Source organism: Amblyomma americanum, chromosome 1 (assembly GCF_052857255.1).
Source record: "Amblyomma americanum isolate KBUSLIRL-KWMA chromosome 1, ASM5285725v1, whole genome shotgun sequence".
Taxonomy (NCBI): domain Eukaryota; kingdom Metazoa; phylum Arthropoda; class Arachnida; order Ixodida; family Ixodidae; genus Amblyomma; species Amblyomma americanum.
In genome coordinates, this window is record NC_135497.1 from 275,114,311 (window position 1) to 275,131,078 (window position 16,768).

Here is a 16,768-nt window from a genome sequence, read left to right on the forward strand (position 1 = left end):
TTTCTGTAAACTAATTGATTGGCACTACTAAATTAAATAAAAAAACATTCCCCTGTGCACCTTGGTTTCGGTGACTGTTGGCTTCCTTCCTATGTTTAGTCAAACGAGCCCCTCATTTCATTTGCCTTCTCTGCTAATATATATATATAGCGTGGCGCATTGGGTGCGCCACGCTTGCGTGGTTTTGGGCACAGTTCATGGCATGCAGACAAATTGTGGTGCGGTTGGTTGAGCCGCAATGCCGAAGAAAGGAAGCAGCATAAGTCTCTTTTCGACCAAAACAGTCGCCGATGACTCTCGAGTATGAATGAGCCCTTAAGTTTGGCATCGCAGTTACCCTGGCAACGAGCGATGCACAACTGCGAGCAGTGACTGCTGCTTGAGCCATGTTTGAGCCGAGCCGCCGAGCCAAGCATTGCTGTCAGTAGCACTATGGCCGGTCGGCGGAAAGAGCGTGCAATCGTGTTGTACGTGAGTAATTTGCTCTATCTTTTGGTATGCACATACTGAGTGATTGCCTGTCATCTGACACTCGGCATTCCGTTGTCAACTTTCTTGCACCCGAATATTTCGTGTTAGCAGATAACCCAGTACTAGCACTGAGACCGCTTGCTCGGCAGGGGACCCAAAAGCCCAGAGGGAAAGACTCATCTGTTTTATCGTAAGTTCTCCTCAAAAGCTCTGTGCAGGTCTACGGAAAAGAGCAAGCGCTGAGCGTGTTTTTATACCTTTTGTCAACCCAGCCCAACGTAACTCATGGTCATGTAAAACACGCATAATTACCAGCTTTTGCGTGCTCCCGAAAAAAGGGGGGGGAACTTTTGACAACAGTCCAGTTGAACCACGACAGGCTTTATTACTACTAAAGCCGGTCGTGAGTTGAACTAGCCGTTTGTCCGATGAGTTTTGTACGCGGTCCGATTTTTTGTGGCCCCGCGGCTGGGAAAGTCTGTAGAGTGTTGACTTAATTGCATTTTAAATTCTGTGCTGCTGTTACAATTCGCTTTCTAAAACAGGTGCAAAAATTGCGGCGAGATAAGCAATTAAACTTTGGTGTCTGCAGAGCGAAACTTGTTTTTCTTTTAAATTCATATTTATTTCAGAAAACAGCACTTGAAAAACTGGCAGGCAGTTTTCTGGTATGCACGGGCCTTCCCGATTCCTGCTTCGAGTCCGGCGTTCACTTGCTGGCGCAGAGGCTGAACAAATGGGCCGTTCAAATACTGAGGCAGCAAAGGCTTTAAGATGCCACAAGGTGAGCCCTTCACCTTCTGTGAGAATTTTAAAATGAGTGCTGTGCCACCTGCACCGAACATCAGTTTTACGTGCGGAAGGTGTTTGGACCCAGGTAGCCAACTTGCATGGAGCGCATGCGGCAACTGGAAAAACAAGCTTCCTTTTAAGACCTTTAATCTTAAGACCATTTTACAGCTCATGCTGTAAAGAGGCCTTAAAGAGATGAACATTGCGGATATTGTGCTTGATGTCCTTTGACTGTTTGAAAGCTTGTGAGGTGCATAAAGCTCACAAGGCACTGTTGCAGTGTGTGACAGGTCATTGTGGTGATATTAGAAGAAGACAGTACAGCACAAGGGGGCAGAGAAAAGGAGCACACAGGATAAGCATCGTCCTGTGTGTCCCTTTTCTTTGTCCTGTTGTGCTGCGCTATGTCTTCTAATATGCTATACCAAAAAGCCCAAACTGCCACTTTGTTAAGATTGTGGTCATGATAGGTTTCTTTGATTTGGCTGCACTCTCTGCATTAGTTCTGCAATTTTCCTCGTTGGTGCCGGCAGCGTGCAGCATCAGTACAGACAGTTCAAATTCATCTTGGCACTGGCTGCCTCCAAAAGGAATGGTCGAGTGTGTTACGTACTGAGAATTACTTTATTCCGCAAGTAGTACACATGATGAATGTAGCCCTGCCGTAGATGCCGACCACACTCTGTCACTTGGCGCGAACACGCTGTCCACGTGGCTGTCCCACACCAGGGCTTGCCATGGATGTGGCGCCACCCATCGACACAGTGGGGAGCGTTCACGTGTAGTTCCAGACACTCCCACTACGCGGCTGTACCCGTCCACTTCCGAAGACCGAAACCCAAAATTAATCACGGACAAAATAGTGTGCAGGCCCGATTGTCTGATAACCTTACTGTCGTCACGAAATTGCAGCCAACTGCATGCCGCCGACACCAACGACCACCATAATCCCGAAACACTTGAAAGATTTTCAAGCAGCAAATCGCAAAGAAGTCTTACCATGAACCTGCTCTAGGAAATTGTCGTTTCACAGGAAAAAAAAATTGTTGCATGTATACACACAGGCGACATACGAATTAGCACTGAAATGCTGCCCATGCGGCTCGACTTGACCGCTTAGGTTTTCATTATGATGCCTCAAACAGTCACTCACCTCCTCCATGTGTAGGTTGAAGAAGCATAGAAGGTATGGCACGTGTTATTTAATGAAATGATGACAGTTATTTGCTGAAAGGACATGGTTTAGGGGTTGGTTTAACGTCCCAAAGCAAATCAGGCTATGAGGCACGCTGTAGTGAAGGGCTCCGAAAATTTTGACCACTTGGTGTTCTTTAAGGGGGCATAGACACCTAACTTTTGGGTGCTTGGTTTCTTCTTTTTAATGTAATGACGCCACTGCGATGGCTCAGTGGTTATGGCACTCGGCTGCTGACATGAAGGACATGGGTTCGATCCCAGCTGCGGGGTCGGATTTTCATGGAGACGAAATTCTAGAGGCCCGTGTACTGTGCGATGTCGGTGCACGTTAAAGAACCCCAGGTGGTCGAAATTTCCGAAGCCCTTCACTACAGTGTTCCTCATAGCCTGAGTCGCTTTTGGATGTTAAACCCCCATAAACCAAACCAATCTTTTTGTAATGACGTGTAAGGCATATTACATATTATACACGGATTACCATGTGGTACGCTCCTACGGCTGCTAAATAATTTTTAACTGAATTTTTTTGTTGTGCTGTGTCAGTTTCAACAGCTGAACGATGACTGTGGCCTCAAAGAGAGGTTGTAGTTCATGTGAGGCGTGAAAAACTGCAATATAATTGGTGCTTCCACATTTGTTGTCATTCCTGCTCTTGAGCAAGGCTGGCTTCAGCACTGCAGTAAATTAAAACGATAAAGCAGCAATTATATCGCAGTTTTTCTATGCCTCTAATGAGCTAAAACCTCTCTTTGACATCAGAGCTCTTATTCGGCTGTTCAAACTGAAACAGCATGGCAGAAAAATTTGATTAAATAATATTAGTGGTCGTAGGCGAATACCACATGGTGATTCAAGCATAGTAGTGTCTTCCGCATCATTATAAAGAAGAAAATATGCCACCAAAATTAGGTTTCTATGCTCCCTTAACGTGTACTGACATTGCACAGTACACGGGACCCTAGAATTTCGCCTCCATCGAAATTCGAGCGCCATGGCCAGGATGAAACCTGTGACCCGAAAGATGCGGGTTTGATGCTGACTGCGGCGGTCGAATTTCGGTGGAGGGGAAATTCTAGAGGCCCGTGTACTGTGATGTCAGTGCTGGTAAAGAACCCCAGGTGGTCGAAATTTCCAGAGCCCTTCACTATGGCGTCCCTCATAACCTGAGTCACTTTGGGACGTTAAACCTCCATAAACCATAGACCTTTCAACAAAGAACTGTCATCATTTCATTAAATAACTAGTGCCATACCTTCTCTGGTTCTTCGACATACACATGGGAGCTGCCATATTTCTGCACCGCAGCTGCGCTTCCATTTCGGTGAGTGCAAGCCAGCCTAAAACTTGTGCTGCACTTGAACTAGTGCAGAAAGTGCAGCCAAATGGAAGAGACCTTATGATTATGTGGCTATTTCCTTTGCATTGGGTGGGCGACAGTTTTTTGTCCGACCCATTACTTAGAAAGAATAAACGAAAAGGAAACGTGGAAACATTCACTTTTAAGACACCTTTCAACTGCAGACCCCAAATAAACAAAGCCTGCCTGTATAGTGAACAAAGCAACTAGGCTGTCGCGGATCTAGCAAATTATAATTTTGAAAGTGGGCCTCCTGCTGTGAAACTGGCAACGTTTATGCTCCTAGAGACAAGCAGTGGCGAGAGGCGAGAAGCCACAGATGAATGCAGGTAGGACTGGTAGATGAACGAGGAAGCAGTTCCCATAATTGAAGAACACATGGAAAGACAAGGACGAGACATGTTTATCTTCTTCCTTCTATGTTTGTCGTTTTGTTTTCACAATTTAGGAGTAGATGTTTGTTGTAGTTTCACTTTTTGAGGAAAATTGTGAAGGGGTTGTTCTTCATCTTGAGACATGGAGCCCGAAAGACAGAGCACAGGAGTGACTCACACAACATTAGTCTTTGCGTTTTGTTCCTACTGTTCTGTGTGCTTGCACCTGTTGGCCCCAGAGGAGGCATTGACATGATCTTACGTGGTGCTATGCTGGTAAAGGGTGTGTGCTACTTGCATATGGGTGTGTGGCATTCAGATTCAACCACCAACACACGGCTTCTAGTGCAGTAGGTTTTATGGGAGCAAAAAAACCTCGGGGATGTAGATGGATAGTTTAGCTCTTCAGTTTGCCTTTTCTGAAAAAATTCTGTGGCAGGAGGTTTTAATACATATCAGCCCACCCCTCATGTAATGCTCCCTTGTGGACCTTTGAGGTACAAGTAATTAAAAAAAAAGTAGTGCCCTTTCAAACAGTATAATTTGCAGCTTTGGTACAAGATTTGCGGTCGCCCCTTCAGGGAGTGTTTGCCCAGAGCTTGTAGTGATTGCTTAATGCCACTTGGTCCCATGAACCAGACAGTTAACCAATTGCCCTTGTGCCTCTTGATAAGAAAATGTCTGAGAGGTCAAAATGACAATTTACCATAGAACAGTAATGAGCTGGATGTATTGCCGAAGAGAACCGAGGTCATCTACTTGACAGTGGTAAGAATTTTGGTTTGGTTAGAACATACATGGCTTAACATCATCTTCCATACCTTAATAGATGTGGCATTCTTGGCATCTGTAATTAAAAATTTGTTTCGATGTGTGTGGCTGGTGAGCTGTCAGCTCGGGCATGACAAAGTTGTAAGCTCAACCAGAAGTACCTGTGCTGTTTGAGCTCAGGGCAAGAGCTTTGAGCGAGGCCACTGCACTAAGTCCTTGTTGTACATTTGGCTTTTGTGGTGCTCCAACTTCCTCCTTCCCCCAACTCTGTTAGGAATGTCACCATGGGGCCGAGCGAAAGTGGTGGGGTGTAATTAGAGCCGTGGCATGGCCATAAGGTCCATCCGAACAGCACTGCGTAAGACTTGTTTGCTGGTTTGGCCCTGCAGTCAGAACTGAGGTGAGTTATGAGTGGGCCACTGTGGAAAAAGACTGTAGAGCAGTGGAAAACATGCCACGAATGGTGGAGAGCTATAGTTTGGAGGCAACCTTTGATGCCTGTGTTGCCATTGTGGTCAAAATTATCGTGAGACCATCAAGGGCACCACTTGTTCTGAACGCTTCGCATAGCAATAGATCAGAACTTCAAATTTATAGTTGGTTCATGGGCCTTACTGTAGGAGGTGTATGAATCGGTTCAGATTTCACATTGAGGCTGTGGAAACCTGTTTCCCCCCTCCATTTGGATGCGGCCCATCTTCATCATCGGCCGTCGGGACGGACAGCCCCGGCTGGGCAAGGAGGGAAGTCTCCCTCATGGGGGAAAGGGAACGGCGACAGGAGCGGCACCTCGTAGGTTATGCGGAATTCTGTGGGACCGGACAGCCTCTTCGGGATCCGGCCAGCGTCGTGAGCGGTTGCTGCCGCATGCTCTCATCATCTTCCGCGACAGGCGCACGGGGATCCGTTGTGCCTTGCCGCTCTACTTCCGGTTCCAGGCAGCGAAGCGAGCGCAGCAGACCTGCGCTCTGGTCGACTTCCCCAGCAAATGCTCGGGGTTCGGCTTTGCCCCAAGAATGTGGCATGCACGGGAAAACCCAGCCGCCATTGTCGGCGCATGCAAATGTTCGCCGCCGATACTTCCGAAGTCGTGCCCCTGCCCCAGCCGGTAAGTCGGAGTCCTTCTTACGTTGCCTTCTATTTCCGAGGAATGCCTCGTTGATGTTTTGTAGCTAGCTGGCCCGCTCTCTGTATTAATTGCAAGTGTAATAAATAGCATATGAGTGTTACCGCTGTGTCGTCCCTTCCCTTTGTCCCTCGAGCACGAACCCCATCCGCGGTTAGCGAGCGGGAACGCTGCATCCGCAGAGTGGGAGTACGGGGTGGGCGAAAGGCTTTGTCCCCCCTCAGATATTTTCACAAGGCGCATAAAATTCAGCAGCCTTAGTACTCACAGGTACAGTAAAACCTGGTTAAGACGTACCTCGTGGCACTGCAAAAAAACTGTGTGCAAAGTGGCAATATTTCCATAAAGACGACGAAGCTGGCAGTGGTGCGGGAACGGAAGGTCGCGTTATAGGTGAGAGGCCATTAAAATTATCTCACTGCCATCATTCATCGCTGCTTTTTATTTGGCTGGTCGCCACATAACATTTGGTGTGAGATGCAGAGTATCATCCCCATGCTGGTTCTGGAGCTTTGGAGTCCTCCACCTGCCGGGATCGTCGGCCGTGTGCACCTGGCTCACCCTGCCTGGCTTTGCCCCAGCCCGCCGGACCTGAACCGACATCGCCGTTCACGCCTGCCCTGTTCCCTGCCATGACCACAAGACATGTGGACATGACTACGCCCCGAGACGCCGCCCACACGTGAGGACACCGCCCCTCTGCCAATGCCATTCGGTGCATCCAAGGGCTTTGGCCGTCGGCTCCTGGCGACCTGTGACCCGGAAGCTTCGTCGACCAGAATTCATTCACACATATCTGTCATCGTGGCGGCCAGCACTTCCCCCCATGCCATTTCTGTTGTACCATCCTCTGAACCCGTCTCCACTGAGCGCGTCTTTCTGTCGGTGTCTTCTTCTATTCACTATCGGGACGATCGCTCGGCAGCCACGGGTAATGTCACGAAAATGACGAAGCTGGCAGTGGCGCGGGAACAGGAAGGTCGCGCCATAGGCGAGTGGCCATTAAAATTGTCTCACTACCATCGTTCATCTCCGCTTATTATTTGGCTGGTCACCACGAAACAATATGCCCAAACTGAAAACAGCCTGAGTATATCCGGTGACCTGGTAAAAGATGATACCTGAGGCATTTCAAAAAATGCGCAGGTGAAACCTTTTAATCACATGGCTACTAGCGCAGCAGCCTCGAATGCATATAAGCCAGGTCCCGGGTCCCAACTGCTCTATTAGGCCGTATTTGAGTGAACAAGCAAGTGTAGCACGCATGCAGTTTTTTCCAACAGTACGGGTTTATCGCTGTCTTCAGCTTCCATGTAGGCGTTACTTTCATTGGATGGTGTTTGCCAACGATGGAAGCAACAGTGTCAATTCCAAACTGTGCTGGACTGCAGTGTCTAATACATCACCAATCATGCAAAAAAATGAGTCTCCACAATGCCTCCTATGCAACAGAATACCTCCTGTGAACAGGAGGTATTTAGGAATACCTGCTCTATTCTGAGGCCTTGATTGGGAACAGTGGGGGATAAGAGTTAGTGGAGAACACCTTAGTAATCTGCGATTCGCAGGTGATATCGCTAAGTCACTCAGCAGATGAACTGCAAAGCAAGATCAGTGGCCAGAATGGTGGGTCTAAAGAATTAAGGAGTATAGACACCTAACTTTCGGGTGCTTGCTATTTGTTTGTAGTGATGCGTAAGGCGTTGTTATACATGGATTACCACCCGGTATTCTCCTATAACCAATAAATAATTTATAATCGCATTTCTTTCTCGTGCTGTTTCGGTCTCAGTTTCAACAGCCGAGTGAGGACTGTGATGCCAACGTGTGCCTACAGGTCACGTGAAGCATGAAAAAACTGCAATATAATCATTGCTTCCACATTAGTTGTCATTCCGGCTCTTGAGAAAGGCTGGCTTCATCACTGCAGTAAATTACAACGATGAAGAAGCGATTATATGGGCGTTTTTCTATGCCTCACGTGACACAAAAGTACTCTTTGACATGATAGCCATTGTTTGGCTGTTGAAACTGAAACAGCATGACAGAAAAAATTCAATTATAAATTATTTAGCGGCCGTGGGCAAATATTACATGGTGATTCATGCGTAGTAGTATTTTCCGCATCATTATAGAGAAGAAAACATGCCACTAAATGCATGTGCCTATACTCCTTTAACATGAAGAAAACCAAATGGGAAATGCTCTTGGCCATTCCCTCCATGCAAATGCTGTGTGGTGTGTAATATTGTTACGTAGTGGCCGGCCAAAGAGTGAGGCGCGATGAACGATGGCAGATATATTATTTGCATGGAGGGAATGGCCGAGTGCTCTGTAGCGAGTGCTCTGTACCGCACCACTGCCAGCTTTGTCGTTTTCGTCACAATATTCCTTTTTCTCCTAGACATTGTCACGTGTAGGAAACTGGTTGGTGTATCATTGTTTGTCACAATTTCACCAGCGCTGCGACTAGGAACACGAACAGAGAAGAAAGACAAGGACAAGCGCTTGTCCTTGTCTTTCTTCTCTGTTCGTGTTCCTAGTCGCAGCGCTGGTGAAATTGTGAATATGTACCAACTAGCTCAAACCACCATTTTGCTACAGATCATTGTTTGTGTAAGAACTTAAGGACACTGACAAGTTTCCTAGGCAGCCGCTGACCGCAAACCATACATGGCAAAATTACTTTTGAAAAGTAATTAAATTTCGTTACTAATTACTTTCCTAGAAATCACACAGAAGTAATTAATTTATATTACAAATTACTGGTCTCAAAAAGTAATGACATTACATTACAATTACCTGCCTTAAGTAATGAAAATTCTCAGTTTCGATGCTAAAACATTGCGTATTGGTCATAGTTCGTGCAAAATTTCTAGTCTTGTTTGCATCGCCACTGAGCTTGAAAATAGGCGTCGAAAATTTTGCCCCTCTTTAGTCAGTTTGAAGAGCCGCTTTGCTGATGTAGATGAGGTCTTTCTCATATCACTCTTCAACGAGAAGTACATCATTCAATGTGTAATATGGTCCCACCATCCTGATCTTGAAGAATTTGTCATCCACGTAAACAGCGGGAGTACATTGACTGCTTTTCCACGCATAATCCCAGAAGTGCACAGGGGCCAGAGAAGCTGCCAATTCTGCTGATGTTCAATTGATTTGTTCTGGAGGCAAGTTGGTGGAAATAAATTTCATGTCTCTGGGACGCTGTTGCCTGTGTTGCCCTTGAGTTAGAAATAGGGCCTCGAATGAGACCGCAAAAAACCGACAACTCACAACCAACTGTCTTAGACGTGTCAGTTGAGACTTCTTGTCAGTGCGGCGACGTCAGTGTATTTACTCAAGCACTCGTAGTGCATCTGTGCGAAGGTGCCGTATGGCATGCCTTGGTCATGGAGCTCTTCTGGTGGCCATGCAGTGCGTTTGTGTGTGAGACCGTATGCAGTGCAGGAAGATGCGTAGCAGTCCTGTGACTGATATGCAGACTCTTCACAAAGGCAGTGCTGGTGCCTACGCGCACATCACCTCTCGTCCACGTCTGCTGCTTCCCTGGGGTGCTGGCTATTACTGGTTGCGCGCTTTTAAAGTAAAAGCCTTAAGTGGCAGATTAACGTCGATACCCGGCGTCGTAGTCGATGTTCAGGAAAAGTGGTCCACAACCCATGACATTCACAGCAAAGAGAAAAATTTCTTCCGAGGGTGCTGAGAATTGAACCAAGGGCCTTCAGATTGTGAGGTGATCGCTTTGCTTCGTAGTTAGTAATGATTCATTTAATGAGTGTGTTTCCCTATGACTGTATGCTAATGAGTAGGTGTGTCACTAGGAAGGAAGAAAACAAGATAAATTAAAAAGTGAATGATTTTCGCCTTCAAAAAATGGAAGTAGTCTCTAGTGCACTCCGTAATTTATTCTTGCTTTGGGAGTCGCCGCGGAGGCTCATTGGTTATATGGTGCTCAGCTGCTGACCTGAAAGACTCTTTTTTGATCCCAGCCGCAGCAGTCTCATCTCGGTGGTGGTAAAATGCTATAGGCTCGTGTACTGTGCGATGTCAGTGCACGTTGAAGAACCCTAGGTGGTCAAAATTCCCGGAACCCTTCGCTACGGTGTCCCTCATAGCCCGAGTCTATTGCTTTGGGACGTTAAACCCCCATAAACTGCATCTTTGCTTTGTATATGCTCATCTCCACAAATGCAAGGCCAAAGCATGGCAGATATGAAGAGAGGCATGGACTCCGTAGGCAGGAAAAGTAATATCGCTAGTAATTAATTAGTTTTCCGTGAAATTACTGCTCGAAAGTAATGAATTACATTAGAAATTGCCAAGAAAAGTAATTTAATTACTGTGATTTCATTACAGTACTTTAATTGCTGGCAAGTCTGCCGCACACTGATTTCAAGGTGATTGCACACTGCTTTTCAATCAATGCGAAATCCTGACATGATAGCGTCTGCAAATGGCACGAGACATGGCCTTTTGCATTTTTGAGGCAAAGATTTGTGCCGCCTTCCCTTTTATTTTTTGTCTCCCCCCCTTTTTCCTCCTTTCTTTTTTTTGATGTTATGAATGCAGTGTTTTAGCAACAAGCTTGAATTGGCACCTTTGAAAAATTTGTTCGCTGGTCTGCATGTGATTGTTTCTATGTCCAGGTTTTGCGCCATTTCCTAGTCTCTGGCATTTATTGGCACTTTCTCTTCATTAAAACTTTTGTGAATGTGCTGGCACAAATTTTGGAAAGTTACTTTTCTAGCGCTTGCAAGTTGTTTCCATATTTTTGTTTTCCATGGGGCTGAAGTTTCATGGCACGTCCAGTCCGTCAACTATTAGCGTTTTCAGATACGTTGTCCCGTTACACTTGTGCATTGTGGAAGAGCCGCAGCTGCTCTTACGATGCTTTGTTTCCTTGCCTTTGTGCAGAGCAGCAGCGGCGTCTTCTCCGCAGGGCTCAGGTGCATTTGGGCAAAGCATCCATTTTCTCTTGGTCTCTGAATGCATTGTTTGATGAGAATTTGGCAAAATTATGGCCATGTATACCAGGGAATCATTTCAGAAAGTTAACCAGGATTTGTATTGTGATTAAAAATAGCACAACACGCATAGTTTTTGGTTTTATGAAACTGCAGATTACACGAACCAAGAACAGAACAGCAAGGTTCTACGGTTCTTTGAAGGGCTGTGATGGTTTTAAAGGGTGTCTAGCAACCTGGAATTGTCAGAGGAATTTCGTTTACCTCAAAAAATCGGAGATTGTGAGGGATAAAGTCAAGAAAGTGTCCAAGTCTGGTAAAAAGAAAGTGTCCAAGTCTGGGAAAAGGACGGACTGAAATTAACGCAGGGGTCTGGCGCAAGTTTTAAAGGCACTTTGAGTGTCCAGCACACGGTCCATTCTCATTGGCTTGACATATTTTTGCTTCTAACGAGTATTAGGCATGGCAACCTGTCTGTTTTAGCTGTCTTTTTCTTGTGTTCAATTAAGTGAGCATTGTATATACTGGTTGCTTCTGTATAGGTTGCCACACTCCTCCTCATTAAATTTGGGCTGGTGCATATGAATAGACGCAGCTACGTTCAAAAGTATTTTCGGTGGAATAAGCCGTAGCCATAGTAATGTGCAGAATTCATGCACTTTCAGTATGCTGATGCGAGGTGCCACGCCACACCACAAAATCGACCTGGAAATCGTGCTCTCAGGCCTCATCAATCTTGTAGGCTATTGCAGAAACAAACAAATAGAGGCTAGTTTCTCTGTGGTTCGAGCTGTGATGACGAGGTCATCAAAAGCTGTTACTTTTTGTGGAAATCGCTTGGTGCTTGTCCCGTGGCATTGCTGCTATCGGAAGGGATGCCAGAGTGTGCCTTCATTGAAAAGGCAGTAAAAGGCAGTGCTTCTCACTGATGAGCAAACCAACCTCTATCAGCCCTCTTGTTCATGGGTTCCTTCTTGAAAGCCTGAAATATTCTTTTGCAGTACAATGAGCAGTGTATGAAGCCCTTGAAAGCACGCCGAGTGTTCTGTTTAGAAATTTTCCAGACTTTTTCCAAAGTAGAGTTTTTTTGTTTTTTCTGTGAAAGCACATGTAATGTCAGCACATATGGCCACCACTCTTATGAACCGTTAAAAGAAAACAAAAACTTACGAGCATAATTTTAACAAACTTACAAATCTAAGAGTCCGGATCAGTCAGGCATTTTTTGTCTAGTGAGAAGGGAAACAGCTGCTGAAATTCCTGCACAGATTCCTAGTTGAAATGTGCCAGCATCTGTGGGTCCGTTACGGCCAGGGATACCACTGTGGTGAAACCCATGCACAAGCGGTTAAGCGGGCCATGTCCTGTCAAGAATGCTGCATCTGGGGCAGCATTCCAAGGCTGGAGGTGTCACAAGGGAGTGTGGAAGAGGTCGTCTTGTTAATGCTCTCACTCTTGTTGTAGCTTAAGCTGCTGTTCATGGATTCTTTGTGTCATTTTATGTTTCTCAACAATGCGACATCATGTCATACGCCTTTTCTGTGTCTGAACTGTGACAAGAAGAGCATCTCCACTGTAGCCGTGGCCTCGTGCTTGAGTGCTCGTCTAGGCTACGGGAGGTTGTGGGTTGTATTACCACGGTCTACCAGCTGGTTAATCCAATGGGAACAGGCGGTCCCTCGGCCTAGTGCTGGGCTGTCCAGGGGTGCACCGCGTGGGAAGGATAGCCTGTGTCTCAAAGTTCCCGTCAAATGCGGGCACAAAAACGACTCCACGTGGTTAAAAACCGCAGTCCAAAACTCTCGCCTTGTGCCAGTTACAAAACTTACAACGTTCATGAATTGTTCACTTTTCTAGCCTCACGAGAGATGTGCCATAGCACTCTCCGCTCACAAGCACCCTTCGAGCAAAGTGTAGCGGTATTTCCTCGCTACTGTTGTGGCTGGCTCACACGCATCGGCAGGTGTGCATGACGGGTTAAAAAAAAATTGGCGGTTGTTTAGCTTTGCTTAAACCTGGAGTGATGCGATAGGTACAGCTGGTCGAGTGGAACTTGGTCACGTGACCAACCACGTGGCAAACGACGTGATCAGCCACGGCGCCGCGCCGCCGGCAGCTGCTTCGCACCACGTGACAGCACGGCGGCGCAGCCACAGGGTGGCGGCGCCGCCACGCTGAAGGCTCGAAATGCTACTATAGTGTAGCTACCGCATGAAGCGGATTTAGGGTTGCTTGACGGTAGAACTTATCTCTGATCCGTCAAGGGAACGGTTTGGTCGAAGACCCTTTTCCCAATCATCTCACCCTAGATGAGCCGAGCACCATGCTGGGTTAAATCTTGTACCCATTAAAAAAACCAGTGGGTACCCGGCGGCACTGGGTATCGAACACAGCACCCCCCGAATAAGAGGCAGATGCCCTGCCAGAAGGCCGCGCTTCGGTGCTATGATCTTCGCCAAAAGGCCGAGAAGTGAAAAGCCGAAAGATTGTCCTTTGGCAGCTTACAAAGTCAAGCTGTCATGTTTTTTTCCTGAACACAGTTGTGGCTCAGGCTAATTGTACCCTTCTACATGAGTTTCCCTCATTCATTGAGATGCTCAGTAAGCTTTAGGATGCGATAAATTATGAAGAGGAATGAAATATTTGTGTGAAATGTTTCTTTTCATCACTGCATTTTGTGGAAACATGTTTGTATTGTAATTTCAAATATCTGTTTTAATATTTGAACTACTCGAAAATAAAGCATGTCGCTGTACTGGCTGGCATTTCGAAAAGCTGTGGTATGTGTAGCCTGTGTACGAGAGCAGACTATGCAGCGGTCCCTGTGTCACTACTTTTGGAGCCCAGATGACCAGGGTTGTTCTTCCTCAGGACTGACATCATAACGCACCCTTACACTCAGAAACTGAAATCGCTCAGTATAAATAATGCGATAATATTTAATGCACATATTTTAATTGGGAGTACATATCAAGTGCTTGGTGGGAGTATGCAATGTTTGAAACTAAGAACACTCCAACCAAAAATTTGATGTCTCCGCCCCTTTAAGGTTTTGGGTTTAGCATATAGAGCTTGTGACCTCCTGTGTGCCAGCGTCAGAAGCCTTTCAGAAACCCTTTCATTGTTTGTCTTGACTATTTTCATTCATTCTTGGTCTCTGCCTTGTACACACTTCTTTTTGTGTGTGGTTTCTCCGGCACATCTTGAGAAATGTTCCTTTTATCCTTTTTTTGAGGATCTCTCAAATGTGTTTACGCAAAGCCATTACAGGAGTGCGTGGGGTGCTGCTACAGTCTGTCGGGAGATGACCTTATCTTTTCTCTCTCATATGCATTCCATTTTTCGTGTATTTGTTTGTGGGTTTTTCTTAGTGGTTTATTAGTTGCATTTTATTATTCTGAGTTTGCATACTTTTTTTGTTTTCATGACATCCAACCCTGTGTATGACTGACACTAGTGGAGAGACTGCAGCAGCCGACCTTGCATGGCGCGGCATTCTCTAGTCCCAGGCATCTATTCCTTGTTCCAGGCTATTGGCTCAATATTGTGCCAAGTCTGCACCTTGGCCTACAAGCAGAGTCACATTAGACCCACGTTGGCCAGGACTTCCGTGCCAAATAAAGTATTCCTATCAACACGCCTTGTCACTAATTAATGAAGCGTATGAATAAATGAGTAACAACTTTGTTGGCCCTATAAAAAAACCATGTTACAAAGCAGCTTTTTTTTTTTAAGACCATACCCAGCGACCACTTTGTTTCCTCTGAGTAACCTACTCATCTTTATGGTAAGTGATTGCTGTGTGTCGCATCACAGTCTGAAGTGTTGCTGCAGAACTGCATATTGCCTTCCTGCCTATGCCGTTGCAGCAGAAAATGCTCCACAAATCCAATGAGGAAAAAAATCTCACCAACATACTACTTTAAGGCAACTGCTGAAAGGGTGCTGAAGCCCAATGATAATGTAAATCAGGTAATGAACAGGATGTTTGTGGGCACTGCACGCGTCTACTTTTAATGCATTGGAGGGGCCAGTTTCAACTTTTTTTACAGGTGGATAGTGCCTTTTCTAATTGCATCATCACACAGTGGGATGCTTGTACCCATACCACCACCTCAGTCAGCACTTGAGCATTGAAGGTGCTAGGGAAGCTCTTGCTGAACATTGTAATCGAGGCCCTTTGAATTGAATGTTCTTTGTAGGTATTTTACAAAGGCAAGGTAACAGTCCTAGCAGTGCTACTGGGATTGCAACTCTCTGCTAGTGAGGTGGATTCTGTAGCACTGGGCTCTTGCTGGAAGTTTGTGAAATTGGTATTACCCGAAGCTGCACTGTAAAAGAGCATAAAGAAAATGATGTATTCCACAGTAATTAATGTCGTGCAACATGACATGCTAACCATCGCATGGCCAGCTTTTCCATTGTCTTCAGGTTCAAGACATCTGCCAGTTTCTATACAGTAGCTTCAGCCTGTTGCACTGGAAAACTACATTTCTCCTGAAGGCAGTTTTTTTAGCATGAATTGGGATCAACCTGGTTTTCATGATATATGCTTCGGGTGCACAAACTGGGTAATATCGGGCTTTAACCACTAACAAGAGGCCCTAAATATTTGCTAAATTTGATTTATAGTCTTCTCTTACTGTTGTGACCTATATTTCCTCAAGCAGAAGAGTGGCCAAGCTGAGCTAGGTGGCTCTCCCTTAATACTGCTGTGCTTGTGTTGGCTGAAATTCTCTGTCTGCTGCCTGTGCTTTTTGCATTGTGGTAATGTTATTTTGCTCCTCCTTGCCTAATTTTCTGTACTTAAGCACCCCGGCAAGGACCATTTGAGGCACCATTAATGGAATGAATAAATAAAATACAGTTGAAATGGGCTGAGTGACTGCAGTTACAAATGGGCACGGAGAAATTTCTTTGTGTTGGTTGGGCTTTTTAATCAAGGAAAGCATTATAGATCCATACAAGCTTAAGTAATTAGAAGTCTGCGCTTTGTGCCATCATTTGTATCTCAGCAGATGCGGTGATATTTTTACCTGCTGCGAACAAAGAAAAAGATAAATGATCTGGAATGCACTGTCGTGTCTAGGGCATGGCACGTTGGTTGGCAGCCGAGAGGCAAAGAAACGCTCGTGTTCATTACTGCCTTCCTTGTATATACCTGCATGCGGTGACAAGTTCTGTATGTGTGCCCCATTACCCCAGTTGCACACAACCATGCACGCGCAAGTCAGAGTGGCACCAGGCTACCACTCCTTGAAAGCTATATTTGAAGACTTCACAAGCAAACAGTTTTTAAGCTTTTCACGCTCCGATGCAAATCGTTATTTGGGAGCTCTAATACGAAGTAGTGAGGGGTTCTTGTCCCATGCAACCGCTAACATTGTAAATTATTTGATTGTTAAAGAAGACCTTCAGCTTGTTCCCTGATAAGTTTCTCTCACGAGGTTACCAAGCATTTATGAACGTATTGTTGATCTGCTTGATGTATTCTGTGGTTGCAGGTGCCTGTGGCATTCATGAAGGGGTGCAAGCTGCACATTTGGTCAGACAGTTGTGTACAGTCAGGCAGGAATGAATCGTGAACACGCATATGGCATACTTTTATACTTTTCAGTGAGGTATCCATTTAGAAAGAGTTTATAAATGTGTACTACGGTTGATTCTTTACTTGGAAACATGAATCAGGCTAGTTACATACTGCAGCTGGAAG

At 45.7% G+C, this 16,768-nt stretch overlaps 1 protein-coding gene across 6 annotated transcripts; it reads left to right on the forward strand.

Moving 5' to 3' along the window:
• The first annotated feature begins 201 nt into the window (after positions 1–201).
• Positions 202–8,571, forward strand: LOC144115113 (uncharacterized). Of its 6 annotated transcripts, none has more exons than XM_077649272.1 (5): positions 202–471; positions 580–661; positions 1,104–1,255; positions 5,688–6,070; positions 6,572–8,571. In XM_077649272.1, exons 3-5 carry the CDS (start codon positions 1,142–1,144, stop codon positions 6,681–6,683), a joined length of 609 nt encoding a protein of 202 aa, XP_077505398.1. In that variant the 5' UTR covers positions 202–471; positions 580–661; positions 1,104–1,141; the 3' UTR covers positions 6,684–8,571. The 6 variants fall into 6 exon arrangements, with proteins under 6 accessions (XP_077505398.1, XP_077505397.1, XP_077505400.1 ...); XM_077649271.1 differs by having other exon boundaries at positions 583–661; XM_077649274.1 differs by having other exon boundaries at positions 202–467; positions 583–661.
• Positions 8,572–16,768: the final 8,197 nt, after the last annotated feature.